This window comes from Thalassophryne amazonica, chromosome 2 (genome assembly GCF_902500255.1).
Source record: "Thalassophryne amazonica chromosome 2, fThaAma1.1, whole genome shotgun sequence".
Taxonomy (NCBI): domain Eukaryota; kingdom Metazoa; phylum Chordata; class Actinopteri; order Batrachoidiformes; family Batrachoididae; genus Thalassophryne; species Thalassophryne amazonica.
The window spans coordinates 12,180,637-12,208,525 of NC_047104.1; the positions used below are offsets into that span (position 1 = coordinate 12,180,637).

The window sequence follows — 27,889 nt, forward strand, 5'->3', positions numbered from 1 at the left end:
TTATGCGCATGCTCTCCTCTTTTTTTCTGGTGGACATTACAGCGCCACACACAGGCCTGGCATACATACTACAACGTTAAACGGAGCTTTGAGATAGAATTTGCCTCAAACATTTTTTGTAATTAAAATATTTGAGCTACTCAACTAATCGTTTCAGCCCTAATGTAATCTCTCTCTCTCACACACACACACACACACACACACCACGAAGGTCATGAAAATATGTAGCAGCATTTATTTAAAATAATAAAAATTAAAAAGTGAACCGGACGCCTTACATTTTGGTGGTGGGGAAGCAAAAAGTTAAAATAAAAACACACAATCACCACTTTAGCTTTTGAAGCCTGGATGGTTCTCTTGTCCATTTTGGTAGCTAAGCTACTGATCCCGAAAGAGAAGACGGTAATGTTGTGTCCAAGAAAATGGCAAAAACAGGACCATAAAAACACACACACCTGCTTCCCTGCCATAATGCAAAGCCCACTCACATAGCAGCAACCGAGCCAAATACGACTCTGGGAATAGTTTATGGGGCAAATTAAGCCACCGGTAGATTAAAAACCTCACACACACCAACCATCAATAGTCCTTAAAATGTCCATTCAGTTTGGTCTCTGCATAAATCAATAAAAAAAAATAAAAAAAAGCACCCATTTTCCTGTAATTAGTCAATGCACAAATTTGGGTGCAAAAGAGGAGGAAAAATAAAATTCATAAGCTTTTTATCTGTCCAACCTGCAGAGTTTGTATGTGGACAGACTGGAGCGTCTGAGCCATTTTCAACCTTTGTGTCAATGTTTCTCAATTCAGCCAGTCTGATCAATGCACCGACGACACAGTGAGTTGAAAGTCAAACCCACTGCAGAGTCCAGAAGAGTTCCGGGCCTTCAGCCGATGCAAGTGTGTAGAAATTCAACACATCTGCTGTTGGCGTCTCTCTTGCAGTGTTTGAGTCGTTACTTTCACAGATGGTGTTGTCGGGACGCGCTGCATATCCCGGGTCTGATTTTTGTTACAGCAGCATCCGTTCGGACCGACACTTCCGTTTTCTCAGTACTCAGTGGTGGGGTTAGGACGCCAGGAGGCACAGCACAGTTTTCATGTTGCTCCAAGTCCACATCCTGGTAAGAGTTGACCTTATCCTGAAAACACAGCACAGAATCACGCATTATGACTCAAAGTCTACGGAGACTAACACACAAGCAGATTCTTGGATCCAAAGACACAACTGACTGTGGCCCTGATGTTGCTCAGCGACACGTCTGCACACCTGTCCACCTGTCAAACTGCTCAGATGTCTCAGAGTTCCAACACTCTGATCCGCTCAGGTTTGATCTTCATTCACACGCGTTCATAACAACCTGGGTCCAAGCAGAAGTGAGGTGTCAGCCAAAACCTGAACAATGTCAAACTAAACCTTCAGCTTTTGTTTTTGCCAACACAGTAAAGCAAAGCAAAGCTGAACCAGGACCTTGGTCTTTTCCAGCTGCTCAAGTCCTTAAAACTGATACGCCTGAGCACTGAATTAGGGAAGTGTGCTACATTGGTGTGGTGTAGCCGCTAACGCGAGTTATCTAGAACACAAAAAGGACTTTTATGACCAAGGAGGGTGGGGTCCAAAATGCCCCCACGAAAAAATAAAAGAAAGAGCAGTGATCAAATTGGTCCTTTTGGTAATAAATGAATGTGGCTGGAGGGCCATGGGCCAACATGGTGCAGCAGGCAGTGTCATGAAGCAGCTCATACTGCCAGACTTTACATGCAAAGATGGCGGCTCCACAGCTTTACAGGAGGTGACTGCATCGGCATCACAAAAACACTTAACAACAACATGCCGTGCTCTTGTTTGCTGCTGTGCTGCACACTGGCCAATGGGAGTGCACCATCAAACACCATTGTTGCAGAAAATTGCGCAGCGAGGCCGGAGAAACATGGGCCGATGGGTCTCTTCAAAGTTTCCCCAAACAAAGTTCCTCTGAAGAGACCTGGTACCAAAAGACATCCAATCTTTGCCTTGGGTCCAAGGTTGGCAGTACTCACTACACACCAGAAGCAACTAGGGGATTAAGGACCTTGCCCAAGGACCCTTAGTGATTTTCCAGTCAGGCTGGGATTTTAACCGGGGATCCTCTGGTCTCAAGCCCAACTTTTAACCACTAGACCGGGGTGGCCAAGTTCGGTCCTCGAGAGCCACATTCCTGACACTCTTAGTTGTCTCCCTGCTCCAACACATCTGAATCCAATGAAAGACTCGTTAGCAGACTTTTAATAACAACTAAGAGTGTCAGGAATGTGGCTCTCGGGGACCGAACTTGGCTACCCCTGCACTAGACCATCACCACCCCAAACATACAATAAGACAGGAAGCAGCAGGACCCCGTAAAGATATCGGTATCATCAAACACCTCTGTTCACAATCACAAAGGCTGAGGACTGAGGCAGAAACAAGTGAACGCCTCCATGAGTTTGACTCTTTACACACATTTTTGATGAATGCATGCCTGGATCTTAGTTATGATCCAGGGCCATCACAAACCCAAACACTCCTGATTCCTCACTCAGCTTCTCCCATTCTGCTCCAATCTGGACAGTAATTCCAGAAAGACCACAGCATCACCAGCAAAGTCAAGGTCAGGAAACCCTTCCTCTCCAAAGTTGCTGGTCTCCACAACCCGACACAACACCTAGTCCACTCAAGTACTGCACAGAGTAGGATCCAGATCACACTCACCATGAACACCAGTATCCACTGGGAAAAAGTGAAACATTCGGCAAACAGGTGTATAATTTTAATATTTAATCATGTGGTGGACCCTTATAGCCAGAGTGACTTCCAATCGCAGCTCCACGCTGTGGTGACTTGAACACCAGGCGCAATTTGGGAGTAAGTAGGATTTGTTCACTGAAAAATTTCAGAAGCTTCAGTGTCATTAGTTGAAGCCAAAAACGTTTGCTTCCTTACCAGCCATGACAGGTAGGGGGCATGAGTCTGGATGTTGTGCGTATCATCATCAGGGATTCCTGAGAAGGTTTTCATCGATGTTCCACCAATTTCCCGTAGTGTCATGGCAAACGGCACCATCCACCGCACACACTCCTCCACCTCCACCCTCTTCAGAGCTGCACGACGGGAAGGAACCAGTCACGGACCAACAACAGGCGCAACACAAACAGGAAAAGAGGATGATAAATGTACATCAAGCTTGTCATGGTCTTCAATCCAAGAAAAAAAAAAAACAAAACAAAAAAAAAAAACACTGCACTATCATTATCTCGATAATCACTGTTCCCGCTGGGATAAGATACCTGAGACATTTTCCACCACTTCCAAAGAGGAAAAGTGAAACAGGGCTGAAGCAGCAAGGACGCCGTTGGAAAACTCAAGGCAGCGTACGTCCAGCATACAGAAGTCCAACAGCTAGAAAAAAAAATAATAATCAGGTCAGGCACAGCCGCCACAAAGCGATGCACCAAACAGGCACAGCCGCCGCAAAGCAATGCACCAAACAAAACACGTTCCAGACCATCAGACAGCACGACTCCGAGAGGACAACAGCAACTGGAGACCGAGGACGATCAAAGTATCATTAGAAACTCATGAAGTGTGATTCTTTAATTTAATTAACTGAATTAATGTTAAAAACAGCTTCACCAAAACATAGCTAAATGCACCGTCTCAGTGGTTAGCTACTTACAAATCCTCAGCGGAACGTGCAGTCGCACTCTAGTACATTTGAAAAAAACGTCTTTAGAAACACTGAGATCTTGACATTCAGAAGCAGATACCAGACGTTCTGATGCAGAACCCGTAACCTGATTAAGGTCAATTCTGTTTCAAGAATTAAAAATTCTAACTGAAGGTTTCTAAGGCCAAATTTTCATACACTTTGTTGTGTCACGTACTCGTCACATCGTTGCTGCGTTTTTTTGATCCGTCCTCCATACGTGTTTGTTACAGTGTGTGTGGAGAATGGGTGGATAAGCAAGCGAGCCAGTGAATTTATAAGTGACCATGAATGCATCAGGGACCATGTGTAGAAAAGAACAGTACCATAACTTAAAAAAGAAAAAAAGGAATATGGATGATTTTTGGAGTAAAAGATGATTTTTTTAGAGTAAAAGAAAGAGCAGATGGGATTACGAGCATAAAGACTTCTGTATAATCTCAGGCTGATGGTCCAATAATGAAGCAGCTATTCGTCTGCACTGCACAGTGGCCTGGCTATTTGTACATCTCCAGTGGGTAAGTGCACTGTGTCTTTAACATTCATGACAACAGGCCATGATGATGCAATTACTGACATCTGACTGGCTATTCAATTGTGTTTCAGGTCTGTCATCTGCCCACAAATAGACCTGCTGCCTATTTCCTGCATAGTAGTACACATTGCTACAACTGCAGCATACTGCTGCTGAGCAATCATCGTCTTACACACATCAGACACAACGGACCACAGACAGAACACAAACAGTGTGTTTAAACAGGGATTAACTTGTACGTTGGAGAAATGGATATTCTATTCAATTCTGTTGCTTGTCAATGCAAATTGCAGTAGTTCTGAATTATTCTGGAGTATTTATTTTGATAAAAGGTTTATCACACAGTATATAGGCCTTCTACGAAAACTGAATGTAAACTCAGCCACATGGAATGTGCAGCCAGTAATTTCTGAGTGCTGGTCCCAAGCCTGGATAAATGAGCAGGGTTGTGTCAGGAAGGGCATCTGGCGTAAAAAGAAAAAAAAAAAAAGAGGCCAAAATAAAGATGCAGAGTACAAATCAAATTTCTATACCGGATCACTTGAGGCCTGGGTTAACAATGACCGCCACCGGTGCCACTGCCCAACAGGGTGCCGGCAGAATTTGGGCTACTGCTGGGTGAAGAAGAGGAGGAGGAGGAGAATGTGTCCAGAGACAGTGGGAGAAAAGGAAAATTAGAAGGATGGACGTGAGAGCTGGTAAAGGGAGAGAGCTGGCTGACATGATGGAGAGGAGAAAGGTCGACATATTGTGTGTGCAAGAGCCCAAGTGGAAGGGAAGTAAGAGCAGGAGCATAGGCGGTGGGTTCAAGTTGTTGTATCAAGGTGTGGTTAGGAAGAGAAATGGTGTTGGGGTGATTTTAAAGGAAGAGTATGTTAAGAGTGTGTTGGAGGTTAAGCGAGTGTCTGACAGGGTGATGAGTGTGAAGTTGGAAATTGAAGAGGTGATGATGAATATCATCAGTGCATATGCCCCACAGGTAGGCTGTGAGATGAAGGAGAAAGAAGATTTCTGAAGTTAGATGGGGTGGTGGAGAGTGTGCCCAAGCATGAAAGAGTGGTGATAGGAGAAGACTTCAATGGGCATGTTGGCAAAGGGAACAGAGGTGATGAGGAAGCAATGGGTAGATATGGTATCAAGGGCAGGAATGTGGAAGGACAGATTGTAGTTGATTTTGCAAAAAGGATGGAAATGACTGTGGTGAATACTTAAGAAAAGGGATGAGCACAGGGACATAAGAGTGGAGGAAGGTGCACCCAGGAGGACTACATTCTGCAAACTAAAAGAAATTGGATACTGTATGGTGATGGCAGGAGAGAGTGTAGCTAAACAGCATAGGATGTTGGTTTTTAGGATGACTTTAGAGGTAAAGAAGAGATAGTCAGTCCTTTGAGTCAGTTAAAGGATCAGATGGGGGAAGCTGAAGGATGAAAACTTGTGTGAAATTCAGTGGGCAGGTAAGAGAGGCACTGGATGGAGGCTGATGAATGAAGAAAATGAGAGAGAGAAAAGGCTGGATGATGTGGAAAGAGTGAATCAAGAAGTGCAAGAGATTCGTAAGGATGAAGTGAGGGCAGCTATGAAAAGGATGAACAGCGGAAAGACAGTTGGTCCAGATGGCATTCCAGTGGAGGCATGGAAATGTCTAAGAGAGATGGCAGTGGAGTTTCTAACCAGATTGTCTAATGACATCTTGGAAAGCGAGAGGATGCCTGAGGAGTGGACACAAAGTGTGCTGGTTCCCATTTTTAAGAAGAATGGCAGAGCTTCAGTAACTAAAGAGTAGGGATGTGGAGATTAAGCAATACGAATCGGGATCTAGATACAAATGTGCACGATGCGATTCAATCAGTGTGCATCGATTCAACTGACGGGCGAAATCGTGATCGCATCGCTCGCTGCGTGCTTGCATCGATTTTTTTTTTTTCCCCATGGAACACATTGAATGCATCATCCCTGCTCGGCGTTTTGTTCTGAACACGGAAGGAAGCCTGAAAGCATATTTGTACCACAACAAACATGGAGGTTCGCGAGCGGTTGGAGTCTTTTCAAGCACAAAACATTTTAATCAGGCTTTTGGAGATACTTTGGCTGTTTTAAAAAGATGGGAAACTTCACAAGATGCAGGTCGTTTGTAAAGAATGCTGTGCTGCTGCACTCTGATACTCCTCAGATTGTAAACCTCTAGCAAAACTCTGGTAAGAAAAGTATCTCAAATTACTTTTGCCAAGGTGGTACTCTGTCAGAGTGACTCACTTTAAGTCACTCATTTAGAGTGATGATGTCTTACTGTTTGAGTTCTGACTTTGTGATGAAGCAGGTTCCACATATGCGGGAACCAATTCCTGTTCCATAATGTTGAATCTGTTAAATTTGCTGATAAGGAATAAAACAAATCCTCTGCCTCTAGCAGAATCAGAAGAATACCATAGTACAATACTGAATTGCAGCTTCTTATTTTCTATAAAAAAATTTTTGTAGAATTTCTTTGCATCTTTACATATCAAATCACATCGAATCAGGAACAGGGGTGAATCATATTGCATCGTATCGTCAGTATTGCCATGTATCGCTATATGTATCGTATCACTGGTAGTACATCGAGATGCGCATCACATCGTTGTCAGTAATGAGATTCACATCCCTACTAGAGAGGCATTAAGCTAATTAGCCATAGCATAAAGTTAGCAGGGCTGTGAAATGAAAACTGAAATCCAAGGAAAATTTGCACCAAATTAATTTTGTATCTAATGATACATTTTCAGCATCTCCTGGAAGAAAAGAAAAATCTCAAAATGATCCTAGATTCAACCTTTCATTTGAACTGTCAATGATAATGCTGAAAGAACAGAATATGATGTGGAAGTAGGACTTGGAATGATTTTCCTTTTAATTGTAAACCAAATTATGCATCAACTCAGAATAATTAAACTACATGAAATTCATGAAAACTGAAAAGACTGTTAAAGCATTTCAAAAACCACAGCTAAAGCTTTTAGAATATTTTGAAAATCAGGGTAAAATAAACAACATACCTTATAGAAAAAAGTCACGTGTAAATTCCTGTAAATCCAGTGTCTTTTTTCCCCATGAAAGAAAGTCTACATTAATAAAAACTCATTTACATTCTTGTGTAAGTTCATGTAAATCCATTCAAAGCCACAGACTTTTTTCTAATGAAAGAAAGTCTAATATAAAAGTCACATAATCTTATCTAAAATCCTGTTTAAACAGCACAATGTTTATTTTCCAGGGAGAGTAAAATTCTTTCTTGATGGCACAATAACGCTTTTCCTGTTTATCTTTCAGATGTGTTCATGAATCCAGCGACAATTCCACGGATTCTTGTCCTTATCAAACTTTTTCAGTCTCTCGCCATCTTCGCTCTGTCTGACGAGTGAAAGCATGGTGAACGCCCCTAAAAATGGCCTCTTGGCACCAAAAATCAAATTTATGGTACAGACAGGTGTAATACATCAAATGAAACTGTTACTCTGTAGAATTCAGAAATGCATTTATTTTATAAATCAGATTTAATTTTTACTATGTAAATTCAGTTTGAATACAGCAGGTTTCACATTTCAATGATGACAAAAATGGTATATTGACAGCTGACATATTTATGTCTTTATACAAACATTATACAGGTTCACATTGTATTTATACACATTCATAGTTTTTATTCTATTCTGTAAATGAAAAAAGTGGACCTATTTAATACGCCTACGTAAATAAAGATCTATTAAAATGAGGTAAAAATCGGAAAAATCAAATTTTTTCAATTTTCATTTCAGTAGTGTTCAGAATAATAGTGCTATGTGACTAAAAAGAAAAAAGTGCAGTATATACTAAAAAGTATATTCCTTATTGTTACATGGGAAACAAGGTACCAGTAGATTCTCACAAATCCAACAAGACGAAGCATTCATGATATGCACACTCTTAAGGCTATGAAATTGGGCTATTAGTAAAAAAAAAGTAGAAAAGGGGGTGTTCACAATAATACTGTAGTAGCATCTGCTGTTGACGCTACAAACTCAAAACTATTATGTTGAAATTGCTTTTTTTTAGCAATCCTGTGAATCACTAAACTAGTATTTAGTTGTATAACCACAGTTTTTCATGATTTCTTCACATCTGTGAGGCATTAATTTTGTTGGTTTGGAACCAAGATTTTGCTTGTTTACTAGTGTGCTTGGGGTTATTGTCTTGTTGAAACACCCATTTCAAGGGCATATTCTCTTCAGCATAAGGCAACATGACCTCTTCAAGTATTTTGACATATCCAAACTGACCCATGATACCTCGTATGCAATATATAGGCCCAACACCATAGTAGGAGAAACATGCCCATATCATGATGCTTGCACCACCATGCTTCACTGTCTTCACTGTGAATTCTGGCTTGAATTCAGAGTTTGGGGGTCGTCTCACAAACTGTCTGCGGCCTTTGGACCCAAAAAGAACAATTTTACTCTCATCAGTCCACAAAATATTCCTCCATTTCTCTTTAGGCCAGCTGATGTGTTCTTTGGCAACCTCTTCTGCACATGTCTTTTATTTAACAGAGGGACTTTGCGGGGGATTCTTGCAAATAAATTAGCTTCACACAGGCGTCTTCTAACTGTCACAGCACTTACAGGTAACTCCAGACTGTCGTTGATCATCCTGGAGCTGATCAATGGGTGAGCCTTTGCCATTCTGGTTATTCTTCTATCCATTTTGATGGTTGTTTTCCGTTTTCTTCCACGCATCTGTTTTGTTTTTGTCCATTTTAAAGCATTGGAGATCATTGTAGATGAACAGCCTAAAATGTTTTGCACCTGTGTATAAGTTTTCCCCTCTCCAATCAACTTTTTAATCAAACTACGCTGTTCTTCTGAACAATGTCTTGAACGTCCCATTTTCCTCAGGCTTTCAAAGAGAAAAGCATGTTCAACAGGTGCTGGCTTCATCCTTAAATAGGGGACACCTGATTCACACCTGTTTGTTCCACAAAATAGACAAACTCACTGACTGAATGCCACACTACTATTATTGTGAACACCCCCTTTTCTACTTTTTTTTTTTTACTAATAGCCCAATTTCATAGACTTAAGCATGTGCATATCATGAATGCTTGGTATTGTTGGATTTGTGAGAATCTACTCAGTCTACTGGTACCTTGTTTCCCATGTAACAATAAGAAATATACCCAAAACCTGGATTAATCTTTTTAGTCACATAGCACTACTATTATTCTGAATACTACTGTAAAATCCAATTTTTACATAATATTTGACATTTTTCTTACTTTTGTCATAGATATGCATTGCATTAAATCAAGAAAAAAACAGTTGAAGGGGATTCAAAATAGAAATTCAAGGTACAGTTATGTCAAATTTCGATGAAAATATACATTATTTTTATAAAGTATTGGCTTGTGAGCCATGTTTACTGACTTGATATTAAAAAGTGGATCTTTCCGTTATTTTTTCCAGTTTTATTTGATGAAAGTAAATATTTTCAAAATATGGCTCATAATTTGTGATGGTTTGAATAATGTCCCGTTTTACGACAACTGAGTTGCATTTTTCTTCCGTGAAGTTCCGCGGATCCGAGGACAGTGATTTGTATCTGTAACACACAGATCAGTGTCCGCGGACTTATAAAACTTGCACGATGTCGCAAAAAAAAGGAAACACTTTGCAATAGGCATTTTAAAAACTCAGTGACTATCACAATTACAGAGAACACTAACAACCCCCCCCCCCCCCCCCCCCATCCACCCCCATCATTAAATCCGCAAAGTTCCTGGGATCCACGGAGTTTTCACAGCCCTGAGTTAACAGAAAGAGGAGTAGAAGCTAAGCTTCAAAAACAGATGAAGATCTGTTAGCAGCAATATGGTTTCATGAGGAGAAAGAGAACTACAACATTTGCTCGGAGTACTGGAGAAGTATAGAGAAGGCCAGAAGGACTTACATTGTGTGTTTGTGGATTTAGAGAACGCTTATGACAGGGTGCCAAGAGAAGAGTTGTGGTATTGTATGAGATAGTCTGGAGTGGCAGAGAAGTATGTGAGAGTAAAGCAGGACATGTACAAGGACAATGTGACAACAGTGAGCTGTGCAGTAGGAATGACAGATTCATTCAAGGTGGAGGTAGGATTACACCAAGAATCAGCTCCGAGTCCTTGGAGAGGTTGACGGATGAGATCAAATAGGAGTATCCACGGACTACGATGTCTGCAGATGACATTGTGATCTGCAGTGAGTAGAAAACAAATTGAGTCTAACTTAGAAAGGTGGAGATATGCTCTGGAGACCTGGGGAATGAAAGTCACTTGGAGCTAGACAGTGTATGTGTGTGAATGAGAGGGAGCCCAGTGGAATAGTGTAGTTATAACGAGTAGAGGCAGTGAAATCAGATTAGTTTAAATACTTGGGGTCAACTGTCCAATGTAATGTGGTAAAGAGGAGAAAAAGAGAGTGCAGGCAGGGTGGAGTGGGTGAAGAAAGATGACAGGGGTGATTTGTGGCTGAAGAATATCAGCAAGAGTGAAGGAGAAAGTCTACAAGACAGTCGTGAGACCAGCTACATGGCTTAAAGACGGTGGTACTAAAAAAGACAGGAGGCAGAGTTGAAGATGTTGAGATTCTCTTTGGGAGTGATGAGGATGGACAGGATTAGGAATGAACACATCAGAGGGACAGCTCAGGTGGGACAGTTTGCAGACAAAGTCAGAGAGGCGAGACTGATGGCTTGGACATGTGCAGAGGAGGGCCCAGGGTATATAGGGAGAAGGATGCTGAGGACGGAATCACCAGGCAGGAGGAGAAGAGGGAGGCCAAAGAGGAGGTTTATGGATGTGCTGAGGGAGGACATGGTGTTACAGAGGAGGACAGGGTGAGATGGAAACGCTTGATCTGCCGAAAGAAGATAAAAACTCAATGTACCAGACATGATAAAAATTATAATAGTTTTCTCTGCGTTTGTGATGTCATGCCACACTATATTTATTGTTTAATTATTTACACTATTTTCTAAACTAATATTCAGATGAAGAAGAAAAATAAAATAAAAAAACAAAGCATTAGAATCTGCCAAAAAATAAATAAATAAATGATTTCCATAACTCTCTTCTTGTATGATGTCAAAAAGTAACTTAGACTTGATTAAGCAAAAGTGGAATTACCATACATGAAAGTGACCCAAACTCTGCTTGAAGTATAATTCTGTTGATTAAATGCTGGTTTGATGATCAAATCCAGCGAGAGCATCACAAACAGGTACCTCAGCGATCTGGATGAAGGTCTCCTGTGGGTATCCGGGGATGAGCAGCTCCTCCGTCTCTTTCAGGTAGGCCACCTGCATGTAAACATTCAGCCAGGAGATCGGAGTTTGAGGGCTCAGACTCCACTTCAACTCCTGGATGATGGTGGAAAACAAAAGAAAAGAACAGAAAGCACACACAGTTTTTAACAACTAATGCCAGATGGTGCGACGTGCATTTCTGCGAAAGTATCTAAAAACAAAACAAGGGACAATTAAAAACCAGGTCGCACATTCGCATTCCATCCATCATCTACACCTAGCCAGTCCTGCTGAGGTGTGAGATCTGGATCTTGATAGTCAAACCCTGGAATTATTTACATGAAAGAATTATTTACATGAAAAACAACGTACGTACTGCAACATGTGGGACAAGCTTTGAGATAAACTCATCATGTCTCAACCTGATAGTGGAGTAAGCGAACATACCAGGCATCTTTCTGGCGTTGAATTACTGTGATACAAGGAGAAAATTCCCGTTTCTGGGTGCTTGTACACAGCAGTTGAACGGACCTGGAGCAACATTGTATCACCGCACATATAAGTTCACTCAGGACTCGAGAATTGCAGACTCACATATTTATAATAGTATTTAATGGTAATGTTCATCATTAACTTTGATTGTTGTGTACACTGCCGTGTGATTGTGGAGAAAACCCAGCTGAGTCTCACTCTTTTGTTTCATGGTCCCCTCACAGCTTCCGTAGCAAAACAAGTAATATTTTAGTGGTGCTTTTATTCTTTATTTCACCATTTCTAACACTATCCTTTGTGATATTGTTCATCATTAACTTTACTGAATGTTGTTTACACTGCTGTGTGATTGTGGAGAAAAACCCACCCGAGTCTCACTTTTTTTGTGAGTGGTTTCCTTAACAAATGAGTAATGTTTCAGTGGCACTTTTTACTATTTCTAACCCTACCCATGGGATAATAGCCGCAAAAAATACGGAGGAAAGACGACTTGAGATGGCTTGTTTACACAGCCAAGCATATTGTGACCGACTAAAGTTGACCTTCAGCTGTGGGTGGCGCCACCCTGTACGTGACCTGTGACGTCACCTGCAAAGCCTCTATACAGGAGGAGGTTGTCATGCACAGTGCCATCTTGTGGCCATATATGGTAGTATTTTTCATATACAAGTTATACTGTTTTTAAGACGCCTCAGTGGTGGTGGCCAAGTGGTTAGTACACTTTTCTGCTTCTCACATAGAATCCATGCCAACAGATCAGTCAGGTTTGGTGATTTTGTTTGAATTCAACATGTTTAATGGGATGTTTTCATGCAATTTACAGATAAAGAAGGCCTTTTAAATTTTTACTTGTTCTAAGACAAAGTGCTGTATTGAGAGTTGTCGTCTGGGCTGCCATTCTGCTGTTTGGGCGAATCTCACAACAGAAAATATGGCGGATAAAACAGTGACTCGCTCTGTTCTGAAGTGCGAACACCATGTGTGGCTGCCACAGGAGATGTCAAACCACAGATTAACACCTCTGTCAAACATTCACTGACACTTTCATACATACAGTGAAGTTTTAAATCACTAGTTGTATTGGGGGGGGACAAAACATGCAAATACCAGACAGGCTTCTTGCTGATGTAAACGCTAAGCTACAGCTCACTGTGCAGCTACGATGCAGAGTTTAATTTGTGAGACATTACGCTCATATTTACACATCGTGGATTAATAAGGTCCGTTTCCGTGTCCTTTACCTTCATGATGATGATTTCCATACTCAGAATCTCATCTTCAGTGCAGGCTTCATCTGTCACGTATGCAAACTGGTAGATCTTTGGAGGATACATCTCCTGGAAAGGATGAGGAAAGAAAAGGGCATGATAACGATCACAATATGTTCACGACTGTGTGGACAAAAGATCAGATTGAGGACATTTTAAATGGTTAATTACAAAAATTAATTGATTAAAAAAAGTGTATCTGAATCTTAACGATGATCAACATTACTATGACAAGGTGTGGTGGATATATAAAGTCTACATGGAACAGAGACAAAGGATTTTCTTAAAAATGAGAAATTCCAGCTAGTTTGTCAGAAGGCACATGGAAGACTGAAGCCTGGACTATGACCAGTTTTCTTCAAAGAAAAAAAATAAAATTCTGTGTTCTGCCATGAAGCTGTATAAATGGTAATACAACAGACAAAAGTTGCACTGTGTAGTTTCTGCAAGCACAGCCACAAAGACCTATAACTCCTTCAACACTGTTTGGGTGTCTCAGTGGCTTCCCTCACTCGTCTCCTTCATGCACTCCCTTTTTGAGAACAGTCTCCTTCAGACAGATTTCTCATACAGTACCACATGGTTTGTATTTCTTCATGCAGTCTAAGAAAATGTTCATGAATGCAGCCCCAGAGATGTCTAAAGAAAACTGTAAAAGTGAGGATTTAGTAATTTTGCATGACTCTTACTGTACTTATGCAATACATTATTTTGGCTTTCATATTTTTATTCAATCATGTTGTGGAGTTGTTTTTAATTCAGTAGTCTTTCATAAGGAACTTTTTTAAAAATGTTAATACAGAGAATCCTTTTTCCCTAAATGCATAAATAAATTCAAATATGTAGAAGTCCAGCAATGTGCAGACTTTCTATAGGACTGGAGTGCTCGGCAAAATTCTACTGTACCTGCATTAATGCTAAATGTCCACCAGGTGGAGATATTCCATTTCAAGAAGTTTGGAACACTACAATGGTAGACCATTCTGGTGCTTGCAGTAGTAGACAAATGCAATGCAACCAAGTCAGGTGTCTTATCTCCCCCCAAATGTTCTTAAAACTATTAATCACAGCAGATTTCCAGGCAAACGTACACTCGCTTCATCAGAAATGAGTTTGACAGTTCAGCTATGAACATTTAGAAGATCCAAACCAATCATTTACATCAGTTTTCGTCATCTTCATATAGTGCAGCAGCTAAGAAAATATTTAGAGCAAAATCATGCAAATGGTGATACAAGCACCAAAGTTAGCACAAATACTCCTTAGACATTACGCAACTGAAAAAAACGACTGGCCACTTGAATTTTCAATAGGCGGCCAGGTAGGGGTCAATTGAAGAATTACACAGGGGTCAAAATTAAAAAATGCTCAAATCATTTTGAAAACTACACCACATTATTTGTATGACCGTAAAGATTCCAAAAAGGTATAGCTTGGACTATCTATGATTGAATGATCAGGAGTTATGTGATAAAAACAGCAAAAATGGTGACAAAGGTCAGTTTCAGTTTGTACAGGTGTCAAAAGTTAAAGTTGCTCCAATTTTGGTAAAAAAAAAAAAAAAATGCAAATTATTAGTTGAGTTAACAGGGTTTTAAAAAGGAATAGTTTGGACCATGTATCATGCTTAGTTATGTTACAGGGTAACATATGTCACATGTCATAGAATCCAATGGACGTTGACCTTGTTTGACCTTTACTTTGGAGACCAAACATTCAACACAATTAAAACTATTCCATTTATTAATCCTATTAGCTCAACCAATAATTTGCATCACTTTTTACCAAAACTGAAGGAACTTTAACTTTTGACCCCTGTACAAACTGAAACTGACCTTTGTCACCATTTTTGTTGTTTTTACCCCATAACTCCTGATCATTCAGTCATAGATAGTCCAAACTATACCTTTTTGGAATCTTTATGATAAGACAAATAATGCAGTGTAGTTTTCAAAATGATTTGAGCATTTTTAATTTTGACCCCTGTGTAATTCTTCAATTGACCCCTACCTAGACGCCTATTGAAAATTCAAGTGGCCAGTCGGTTTTTTCAAAAGAGTAATATCTAAGGAGTATTTGTGCCAACTTTGGTGCTTGTATCACCATTTGCACGATTGTTTCAGTTATCTGCTGCACTAATACTACACTTTACGTGTTCTACCTCCACTTTGGCTGCTATGAAGAGACACGCGATGCCGATGAGCTGCAACGTTGATTTGAAAACATTTCTCTGTGTGGCCATGAAGCGATCAAAGTAATCCTGGGCGAGGTGATACGTCTCCCTGTGCAGCTTGTACACCTCACTTACCTAAAAACAAAAACAGCACCACTCTATAAAATGTAAAAAACATATATAGACACACAATCTTGTGTTTTCCAGAACACAAGATGATGCCTTCAAATGTCTTGTATTGCCCACAATTCAGACATTCAGTTTACCACCAGATAGTCATGAAGAAACAAGTAAAATACACCACAAAATATCACATTTAAGAATCTGAAAACAGAATATTTGGATTTTTTGAAATGATCAATCAAAATAGTTATCAACTTGATAGTCAATCACTGCAGTTCTATTGATGGCACGTCGTTTTTTTGGGGGGGATGTGTAAGACCAAATTAACCAAAGGAAAAGAACAATAAAAACTTGAAAAGTTTGATTTTATATGTAAACTATTGAATATATGAAGATGTTCATTTCCCAAAACAGGTGACAAAAAATATGGAACTTTTTCACGACATCATGAGGAAGTGTGTATGACATCACCAGACATGATACTATCAGTCTCCTAAGTCCCTTCGGCTGCTCCCTTGTTTTCACTCGGGGTCACCACAGCAGATTCAAGGTGCTTGTTGAATTGGCACAAGTTTTACACAGGATGTCATTCCTGATGCAACTCCAAGTTACATGGAGAAATGGAGCCAGGGTGGGGTTTTAACCCAGAACTAACCACTTGGCTGCCATCCCTGCATGATACAGTCCATCATCAATCTGATGATGTCAAACATTTTTTTTTACCAAAAGACGAAAGATTTTTTTTTTAATAAAAACATGAATTTACAAAAAAAAAAAAAAAAAACACTTGCTAATTAAGAGTTTTAAACATTTGCTTAATATTTACATGTTGAAACTGAGTTGTTTTTTATTCAAAACACTGTCTCATTTGTGTTTTTCTATTGTTTATTCACACAGTTTGATGCAACACTGAAAACAGTCAACCAAATCAGACTGTAGTCGTAGTTGTTCACAGCAGCTTTCATGTGAAATGTGGTGTGTTTGAAATAAGGGACACTGCCCTCAGTGCTGCCTCCAGGGACAAATCTGATAAACCAAAATGAACAGGAGCCAAAACTAAAAATCATTTTGCAGAAAAAGCTTTTAACTAGTGCTTGTGTTAAACTGGTAGAGTTTTTTTTTTCAGACAGGTAAACATATTTCTCAGAATTTTTTTTTTTTTTTTTTTTTTTAAGTTTCCCTACACCGACTGAACAGTACTTGCCTTTTTAAAAAAAAAAAAAATCAGTTGACATACAGTGTGCTCGCTGAGAGGTTTAAATCTAAATTTCTGTTAATATGTTAGCGTGTTCTGTGCCTCTTCTCGGATGGTTGGTTTAGTGCTCCCCACGTGCACATAAAGAGATGTGCCAATATAAACGCTGACTATTCCTACACAGACTAGCCCTGATTTATATCAGATACGTACAAGTAGTGACACTGAAGCTCTGAGCACAGAGGTTGTTTTTCAGACATGTTTTCTGCCACTACTACCCCCCCCCCCCCCCCCCCCCCCACACACACACACCTTTTTTGTATTATTCTGGCAGATTGAGGATAATAGGCAGAAAAATGTTTACATCATTCTTATGAACCGTAATCCAACTGACCATGTCCACAGACATATTGTACACCCCCTTTTTGATGTCACCCATATCTGATTTCTACATGTTTTTGACCTGAAACTGCACAGATATAAAATGCAGGGATTTTCTGCAAGTGTACATTTTCCAAATTCTGCAGCAGACCAAAGACAGTGACTGAAATGCTTCAGCAACGCATTTCCCAGCATCTTTAAAGTCCCTCAAAGACTTAAATCATGTTTTTGGACATAGAAGGATGAGTGCATTTGTCACAGCTTTGCTACGTGCAGCAATGTTTTCTGCTTTCCGCTCACAGGGAAGTGCATGAGAGACCTCAGAATGTGTCAGAATGACATGGAAGTTCCCAAATATGCATGGGGTCAAATCAGATCCCACTGTATGCTAGTCACTGTGATCCATTTTAACCCAGGCTGGTATGATTTAAATCACTGTAAAATAAATAAATACATCTATTTTTTTTTTTTTTTTAGAAATCAGTACTTAAAACATTACTGAAATATGAAATCAGTACCATTAATTAATGGTACTTGTACATGTTGTATGTGCACCTTTATGTTTTAGCACGTCAGTAAAGATAACTAATGATATTATTAGGATAGTCTCATTTAGAAGAGCGAAATAAATAACTCGTGAAAAAAGTCCATTTAAAATCAATAAAAGTTGATATATAAAAAAAAAAAAAAAAAAAAAAACAGAAATCATGACTTTTTTTTTTTTAACCAGCCCTGATTTTAACCAATTACATATTCAGAATACAGATCTGATACAATGCAAAGGAAAGATCTGATTTGGGTCACTTGCATGTGGGAATGTAAATGTAGCCACAAAACAATCACTGCATGTTATAAGACTATGGGAAAACTAACCTTTCTGCCGGGCTGTGACTAACTGCTGCACAACGACTGGTACGACTGCTGACTGCCATAAAAACCTTTAGATTTTATCCATAATGTTTCATAAAAAAAAGACTTTTAAAAAGGCATGACTACACTGTTGTCTTTAGACGCAGGTTGGACTACCGACCTCCATGAGCCAGTCTAGAAGTACCGCTCTCATCTTGGGCTGCAGGTGTGGATGCTTGTCCATCATGTGGATGTCCCTGGTGTATGTCTTGTCCTTCGCCAACATGTTGCTCCAAACTACATCTTTACTTGCCCAACTGATAAAGCAGACAGAGTGGGTCATTTCAAAATAAAACAGAAAATCAGATTCATTCACATCAAGCGACAGATTACAGCATCATTATGAATGTCAAAAGTTATTCATCCTTTTCTTTAGGCCCATTCTGGACACGTCGTGATTGAAACTATATGAGGGAAAAGCCAGCACACAGACATGTTGTGCCACATCAGAAGGAACAACTGAAGAAGCCGAGCCCGACTCACCACAGCACAGGGAGTGGGGCGTAGTGCACGGGCGTGACTAGTATGTTCTTAAAGCTGTAGTGTGGGAAGCCTGCATTTATCAGCGTAACCGGTTGGTCCTCTTCCTGATCAGGTGTAGGGTTCCACCGCTCTGGACATTTGTAGTCGGCGTCTGGACTCCAGTGCAGCTGCAGAAGAAAGAAGAATGAGACTCCGCCCTCTGGTGAACACAATCACAATGCAAAAGCACCCAACATCAAACCTTATGTGAGAGGCCAGTTAGGCGACCTGAAGACAAGTTTCACCTTGATACATGAAGTTGTCTATCACATGGACTCAGACAGACATGAACCTGGAGTTCCTCGACCTGCTGCGTTTAGCAACGCAGGTAAAAATAAATAAACAAACATGGCAACCACTGTCGATCTGAAGTGCCACGTCAACAGGAAATCCACCAGCTTTGAAGACAAACAAAGCATACTATTGGTGGTGAATAAAACAGCCTAATCAGTGAGTAAAAATATTCAAGGGAGCATATGTTTCCCAACATGTTAATGATAATGTCTGACTGTCACAAGTGCTGCCAGCATTCTATTTGCTTCCTACAGGTGTCCCAGTTTGAAGAGGCCTTACAGCTTTCTCAACAAGGTCAAACCGGTTCCTGACTGAACATTCACTCCCAGTGACCTTAATGGTCTTTAACCTGCCTTAACAAGAGCCATGCAAAGTGTGGCACACACCCCCACTTGCATGGTAAATGTGGTGTATGGTTTGACAGTGGAGATGATAATTCATCCATCCATTTTCTATACCTGCTTACTCCAGTTAACAGGTGGGCTGGAGCTTATCAGTACAGGTGACAAAGGAGTCTGAAAATTATTTGTTGTGCTTTAAAGATGGCATATGGTCCATTTATAATCGCAAAAGATTGCTGTTTTACAATTTGTATGTGGTGTACTGTCCCCAATTCATCATCAAGAAATGGTTTCAATCGGATGATGTGTTCTTTAGTAACTGTACAGAAAGAAAAATCATGATGGCACCCACACTGGATAACAGACAACCCCCATTTTCAAAAAGGAATTTTCCTCTCTCCTCCCATACTTCACCACCAAGAAATAGTTTCGATAAGACAAAGCGCTGTTTAATTATTGTGCAGAAACAAAAGGTTTACAGACTAATACTGGCTGGGCAGGGGGGCGTAATTGCCCTGTACTTTGAGTGGAGGCATTAAAATGAGCAAAAGTATGATATTAACATTATGTGCAAGTCACAAATGTAGTATTTCAGCACATCAACTACTTAAAGCCTTAAAACAATAATAAAAAAACAGTGGTTTCAGGTTTGTGTTCTTCCCCAATGGCAGCAAAAATCATTTTTTTCAAGGTTTCTGTGCATCTCTGCTCATTAGTACCCAGTTGTTTTAGCAGGTGGAGAGCATTTTATCAAATCTTAAACAGTTATGAGATTAGTCAAAATAAAATGACTAAGTAAATAAAAGGAACAAGGTCTTAATCACAAAAATTATCCTTTTTGGTACAAAGTTGTTCAAAGAATTTTAAAGCATGGACTTGACACAAGCAAACAGGTGTCACGTTATTTAAAAGCAAGCTCTGATCTGGACCCAGCTTCGTTCAGATTCAAGAGTAAAGCTGGCGATTTAAAACACTATGAAGCACGCATGTGCACGAGCATCACTGCATCTGACATCTATGTGCAAGCTGTGGACTGTAGGTACGGTCACAGATTTATCAACATGGTTTGAAAAGTCTACCTCACAGTCACGCTGCTTCTTCTTTGTCATCTCCGCCACCTCCTCATCCAAATCTTGTAAAACCTGCAGAACAAAGCAAGGGGAAGGAATTCATTATGATCAGAGCCTGACCAACACAAAGTTTTTAAAACAGATTTTGAGATTTGATGAACAAGTAGCATGAACAAAGATTTCGAACACTTATTTTGTGTCGTTTTTGTCATGCGTCCTCACCAAGAAACATGACAATTTGAAATTAAACTCATTTTACTGGCACAGTGATTTATATTTTGAAGGGTTGTATGGGTGCCTGAAGTAATGGGCCATTTTCTCCTTATTATTGGGCCTTCTCAGACATCAACAGGGATTAAAGCAAAAATAAATTTAAAAAAAATGGACTGAAAATTATTTACATGGCCAAATCATTAGCTGTTCACCATCTACCTTTTACGCAAACAGAAGATTGTTCTCCTGCTGAACATTATATTTCACTCACCATTGCTGCTTGTTTCTATTACAGCCTCATATTATAGAAAGGCTTTAACCTACACATTACTTACTTTATTACTAATTATTACTAAATAATTCAGAATTAACACATTTTAAGGGGACAGCTTTTCTACCGCTTTAACTTCATTTACTACTGAAATGAGGGGGTTCTTTCTTGGTGAAAGTGGACTTTTGTTGGAAGAAAATGTTGGGGGTTTTTATGTCCAGGGATGTATTCTGGAGAATTTTTGTATGGCTATTTTCTCACCCTAATTCCCCTTAATTTAGTTTTGCTACTTAATGTGTACGTATTTTTTTTATATTTAACTTTTATTTTTAATTTAACCAGGTTAGTCCCATTGAGATTGAGATCTCTTTTACAAGGGAGACATGGACAAATATATAAAGTTACCAATCCACCTAACTTGCGTGTCTTTAGATGTGGGAGGAAGCCAGAACACCCAAAGGGAACCCACACAAACATGGGGAGAACATGCCAACTCCACACAGAAAGGCCACAGGCGGGAATCGATCCCAAGACCTTCTTGCTGTGAGGCAAAAGTGCTACCCACTAATCAACCGTGCTGCTGTGATGTATTTGGATTTTTATTTTTTTTTTGCACATTTTCACCTTTTCTTTGCCTTTAACCAAAACTGTTATCACAACCGACATGTTTCCCAGTTCAAACCCCACCCCTGCCACATTTCTCCATGTAATGTGGAGTTGGTCAGGAAGAGCATCCTTGTGCCAAATCTGCTGTGGCTACCCTGAGTGAAAACAAGGGAGCAGCCAAAGGGACTTATTTATTATTGTTTGATAAGATTACAGCTAGAAGAATCATTTTCATATTTTTGGCTTCCCTCATCTTAAATTACCTGATTTTTAAAGCTGGAGCCCCAAACAGCCTCAGTAACACCTGAGTTTTGATGTTACATAAAAAAAAAAGAGAGATTGCTTCACATCCTACTTTAGTTATGCAGAAAAGTTAAATTAACTAAACTTATTTTAATTGTCTCATCAATCTAGGTCCAGAGAAATACTGATTTAAACATTTTAGTTGTTAAAATGATCATCATCATCATTATTATTATCATTATTATAGTGGTAGCAGTAGTAGTATGAAAAATGTTTTCAAAAGTGGACATTTAATCAAGGGTTGTTGTGGAGGGCACCCCCCCCCCCCAACGCCCTCTTTCCATCTGGATGCGCCCCTGGTTTGCAGGCTGAGCAGGAACAATCAAAAATTTGTGTATTTATGTGGAATGTGCAACCTGATAGAGATAAGAAGGTTTTATGAATGCATTTTATGTTATGTCGAGAGATTTTAGGCGTATTTTGTGTATGTGTGGTGGAAGTGTTAGTGTTTGTTGTTATGCGTTGCAGGTCTACAGCTGCATTTTTAGTTTAACCACAGCAAGGACACTCACAAAAAAAAAACAAAAAAAAAAAAACAATGCAAACTCTGAAAGAAAAACAAAAGTTTAAAATTATCTTTGTAAAAGTCGGCAATCTGCTCACTCTCTGTGACACACTCAAACACACCTCCCCCCTCCTCCTGCAGCAGAGTGCAGCTAGGACATAGAGGAACAGACAGGGACTCCCTGCCAGGAGGGGTTAGGGTTAAAAACATGCTTTTCAAGAAATCGTTTCAACGTTTTGAACGCAGTAAACTTTCTATGCGTCCAGCTTTAATTTTTTTGTCAGGGTGGCATCAGTGCGAAAACTGGCTTTTGGCAGCCCAGTTGACGGAAACTTTAATCCCTGCATCAGTGGGCCTATGTGAAGCAGAATAAATTAAAAATAAATCCAGATCCGGACGTGTTTTTAATCTGTTGTAAGTGCCACAAGTTGAAGACAATAAGTTAAAGTGAAATATTATATATTTGTTATTTTATGTTATATTTCATCTGTTGTTGTGCGTAAGTCATAAATAGTACTTAAAAATTCAAAAACACATTAAAATTGAATGGACATTGTAAATGCTCCAGTCTGCAAAACTTGCATACAGCAGCTTTAGTGTAGTAAGGCAGAGAGAGTTGGTCTGTGTCAGACACAGGATTTTCCTACCACGTGACAAAATATAAATATGAACCGTCTTTTTTCACTAAAGGTTTTTGAACTGGATCACACTGCATGCCATTCTTTTTGGATGACGTTACTCTGCTTGTTAACAGGTTATCTTTGGCTATTGTGCCAACATTAAGTTTGTATTATTTGCACAAATGAGGGCATCTGATAAGACATCACTCTGGGCACACATCCTATCTGTGAGACCATACTACCGTTATTCATATAAAACATCATCATTTGTAACCGGAAGTATGACAATGACACCGCGCCTGAAAGCCTCGATCAGATTATCAAAAGTTGAAAACCAACAGAAGGTACTGAATTAAACAGTATTCTCATCAAATGAATTTTTTTCCTGCATTCGGTGTTAGTTTGAGGAAAATCTATATAAGAAAAATGTTAATTTCAAAGAAGAAAGGGAGCTGTCCAACCACAACTTCCTTCATATTTTGTCCTATGAAGGCGGTTTAGGTGCCATTTTGTCACATTTTGCTTGATCTTACCAGAAATACAAATTAACCAAATATCTAGAACACTTTTAATTTTTTGTCATCATCCCGAGTAATTAGCTTCGTGGCGTCTTGTCCTGCTGCTGGTGGGAGTACGGTGGATCGAAGATAGTAACAGCACTTCAATACAAATCAATCACTTTCGATACATGGATCAGTACACTGTTAGATTAATATTTTGGAATAACAGGTAAGTTATCATGTTTTAACTCAGCCACATGGGGTGTGCAGCCAGTACACCGAGTGCTGATTCCAAGTTCAGATAAATGAGCAGGGTTGCATCAGGAAGGGCATTCAGTGTAGAGAGAGAAAAAAAAAAAAAGCCACACAACCATGCAGAGTACAAATCGGATTTCGGATAACGGCTCACTCAAGGTCCCGTGTCTGGGTCTGATCGGCCCCCCGTCTGATGGGTCCCCCCTGCCTTCACTGCACATGCATCATTTCAGAGTGTCAGCAGCGTTTCAGATTCAGACAACTTTATTGATCCCTAAAAGGACAATTCATTTCCGTTTAACCGATTATTGCCTCGTTTCTGTTTAAAACTTCACTCCAGTCATCATCTGTTTCAGCAACAGATCTCTGCAGCTTTCGTACAATTTCAACATAAATTCATTATTTAATAATAAATTACAGAAACCCCTAAAAAAAGTCACCTGAGATTAATGAAACTCGACGTGTCTGACACTCTACACCCAAACTGATAAAGGGAAGAATCTGATTACTAACCATCAGGTAAAGTAAAACCGCTTAAATTATTCTAAAGTGAGTTTTAAGCAGAAACAAGGTGAAAATCGGTTAATCACTGCTGATGCTCTGAAATAACGCATGCAATCCTCTACACTAGTCTGTGCATGCACAAATATGGCATCACAGTCTGATGACTCAAGAGGTTTTACTTTGTCATCTCATGGTTAATAATCAGCATTCCCGTTGATCGGTAGAGTCACACGCTGGTGTCATACTCTGATCGGTCCCCCGTCTTTTATTATGAACTAATGCTGAATTTATGTGGAAATAATTGTTGTACAAAAGCTTCAGATATCTATCACTGGGATAGATGATGACTGGAGTGCAGTTTTAAGCAGAAACAAGGTGATAATTGATAAAGCGTGGCTGACGCGCCGAAATGACGCATGTGCAGTGAAGGCAGGGGGACTGACCAGAAGCGGGGACTGTTCAATCTGCAATACCAGGCTAACAGCTGTCGCCACCGGTGCCATGGCTTAACAGGGTGCCGGCTGAAATTGGGCTACTGTTGGGTAAAGAAGAGGAGAAGGAAAATGTGTCCAGAGACAGCAGGAGAAGAGGAAAACCAGAGGAGTGGAAGTGAATGTTGGCAGTATACTGAGGAAAGAACGAGATGGAAATGATTGATCTGTTGTGGCCACCCCTAAGAGGAGCAGCCAGAAGAAAAAGAAGGTAAGTTATCATGTTTTTGAACTTTTTGATGTGGTCTATTAAAATTAGTGCATCATTGGCGTGGGCCGTGATGAAATATGAATCACTGCACTCCACAGTTGATCTTCCATCTCTCAGTTTCTACTTAATAGTCTATTATTGGCCATTATCATCACTTTACCGGGGCGTTTCTAGGCCGGTATCGTAGATTTACGTCGACGCTATCTGGCTATACCTGCCCGCTGTGCGTAAACAAATGACATCATAGCGTGCGCAGCCCAAGAACTGTCCGCAGAGGGGGAAAAAACTGTCCACAGAGGAAAAGCTGAAAAGGCAAGAAGTGTGTTTTGGTCCCAATATGGATTATTTCAGATGATTTTCTCATGGATAGTACGACAATGAACAGCAGCTAAAGCAGCCAGCTTGATGACGACGCACTGCCGAATTTGGAGAGCAGCGCGCGCGCCAGGCGACACGACAAAAGTTAAGTGAGCCAACTTTTTATGTACATGTTACGTGTTGTGTATCTCAGTAAAAAGTGATAATAATGCAAACAACATGCTGTTGTCGTGCGGTATGCATTTTTCTGAGTCCCTCCATCCATCCAGGGCGGTATGCATTTTCAAGAGGCCCGACGTCCATGCCAGTCTCCCAAAATGACAGCTATTCGCCCAAAATAGCTGTCATTTTGGGCGACTGGGCATGGACCAAAAGCATGTTATTGTATTAATATAAATGTGGATATGATTGCCGGGTTATCGATCGAGCTCTAATGATGAGCTGGGTTCTGCTCACGAACACGGATGGGTTTGGTTCTTATCATTTTACCAACTGCATGTGGAAACTTGTCAAAGAAAGTCAAGCACCTCAAGCAGGGTGATTTAGATGTAAAAACTACATCACTGAAGGCTTCCACAAGGACATGAGACTGTTTAGTGCATGTAATGATGGTTGTTTTCAAGATGGGATCTGAACATTTATGGTCAGTCAGGTTTAAGTGCAGACTTTTGTTTTTTTTTTTTTTTTTTTTTTTTTTGTTTTTTTTGTTTTTTTACCACAGCAACATCTGCCTTCCTCTTTCTGCTCCGGACTGAATTTTCTTTGGGCGCCTGGGGAGTAACAGTCGATTCTGTCTCTTCCCTGAAACAAAACAGAACAATAAGCCTCCATTAAAGCCCCCATCATCAACCCCAACACGTTAGACAAAAACCAACAATGTTAACTTCGTCCAAACAAGGTACCGTAGCAATGAGCTAACTAGCAGGATGGCTAAGTAGCAACATCAAGGTTCCCGTGGAGCAGGGAAACAAACCGAGATGAAAACTCACCGGGTGCCTAACATTATCCCCACGGCAGCTGGACGTCGCCTTGAGACGGCGCTGGGAGAAAGGTTGTTGGGTTTTATTGGTGGGGTTTTGGACAAACTGGCTCCCAACCCCCACTCCGGTCCGCTCCCGACAAAGCGCAGCTCGCGCGCTGCTTCAGCTGTTCAAACAGCTGTCAGTCGGCGCTTTTGCGCTCCGGCGGTGTTGCCAGATACGGAGACGAACGCAGGCAAAAACAAGCAACCGCGTCGATTTCTTTTTAAGCGAAGTTCTTTTTGTGTCTTCCCTTACCAGTTTTTTTTTTCTTCTTCAGAATTACCATACTCTGCATTTCTTAGTGGTTGATGGAAATTATATCCAAGAAAATATTTCATGAAAACTGGCTGTAAAAGTGATGGTTTGCGTGAAAACTTGAGGGACTGAGTATAAAAAGAGGGTCAAGAGACGCTGAAGTCCTTTGGACACAAAAAAAGAGAAAATAAATTGACCAAATATCAGCAACGTTTGCATTAATAGTCAAGTCAAGTCATTGTCAATGAAAATCTTTGTATAGTTTAACACCAATTAAAGGAACTGAATAATTGAGGAAACAACTACTAAAGTTGTCTGGTAGAGGTGGGCGGATCGATCCTAATATCGATAACATTGATACCAATGCTGGTATTGATATTGAACGATCCTTGTGTAAAAAGATCGATACTCAAGCTTTTTTTCTCTCCTGCACGCACTGACTGCTGTGCACGCAGATTCATCAAAGTCTACTGTTTGTAAGAGCAGCGCTGCACTGTGTCACACAACACAGAACAGCGCACCCTTGTGTTGTGGTTCGTCAGCCCTCTACCTTAAGAGATTTTGTTTTAAGTTGAGTGATTTTTTTTAAATAAAAATGTTGATTGTGATAATAAAGTATTTTGTTGTCACGTACAATGTTTGGTGAAATTCTATCCTAGGTCTTTTGGATCTATGAAGCTTAAATATGAAAGTATCGGTATCGGTATCGATATCGGCGATAATGGGCCTGTATTTATTTGGTATCGGATCAATACCAAAATTCCCGGTATCCCCACCTCTATTGTCCAGATATAAATTGTGCAGAAAACTGTAAGTGTGCTTTTTTTTTTTCTTTCAGGGACCTAATCACGGCTTCAGTCAAAGTTCCCCAAGGATTATTTGGACCAAATTTTTTTTAAAATTCAGTTTTTTCAAATTTCAGGGAAAAAAAAAAATCAGTTTTTCAGAAAATCATCTTGATGGAATTTGTCCAATTGAGTAAAAAAATGGCTGTAATTCCTAAACAGTCAAACATTTTTGTAAGGACCAGCATAATGTTAAGAATCACAACAACAGTCAGTTTTTCTTATCACGTGTGCTTTCATCGTCGATTGTAAACACTATTAAATTCAAAACAGAACATTTTTGCAGTTTTTAAAATTTTTTTTCTATTAATGTAATAACCTTCTTACACAGAAAAGCTTTGATAATCATTGTATAACTGAATATTTGATCCTTATTATTCTGATGTAACTGACCCAAATAACTATATGTTGTCACCAAAGAAACTCCACAATGACTGTTCTCAAAAACAAGACCAAAGTCGCATTTAATTGGAGAACCTGGCAACACCACTGGAACAGCTTCTTCTTCCTCTTCCTATTTATGTGTGAGGGCGCTCAACAAAAGAGCAAATTGGCCCATTGTCGCCCCCATCTGAAGTGGCGTGGCAGTACGCAGAATGACGTTCAAGGCGTGGCGCGACGTCACAAAGTCAAACTCTCACGGGCA

At 40.0% G+C, this 27,889-nt stretch overlaps 1 protein-coding gene across 1 annotated transcript; it reads right to left on the bottom strand.

Moving 5' to 3' along the window:
• Positions 1-212: 212 nt before the first annotated feature.
• ccne1 (cyclin E1) lies at positions 213-26,324 on the bottom strand. The gene is made up of 11 exons (XM_034183625.1): positions 26,111-26,324; positions 25,838-25,922; positions 20,334-20,396; positions 18,581-18,747; positions 18,219-18,354; positions 15,478-15,624; positions 13,290-13,385; positions 11,536-11,670; positions 3,307-3,418; positions 2,963-3,120; positions 213-1,142 (listed from the first exon to the last, which is right to left on the bottom strand). Exons 1-11 carry the CDS (start codon positions 26,122-26,124, stop codon positions 963-965), a joined length of 1,293 nt encoding a protein of 430 aa, XP_034039516.1. The 5' UTR covers positions 26,125-26,324; the 3' UTR covers positions 213-962.
• Between the last annotated feature and the right edge of the window lie 1,565 nt (positions 26,325-27,889).

Coding starts and splice junctions, on each gene's coding strand:
- ccne1 (XM_034183625.1), bottom strand. Junction 20,397..25,837: donor GGAAGGCAGATGTTGCTGTG/GTAAAAAAACAA, acceptor TTTGTTCTGCAG/GTTTTACAAGATTTGGATGA. Junction 3,121..3,306: donor AGTGGTGGAAAATGTCTCAG/GTATCTTATCCC, acceptor CCCGTCGTGCAG/CTCTGAAGAGGGTGGAGGTG.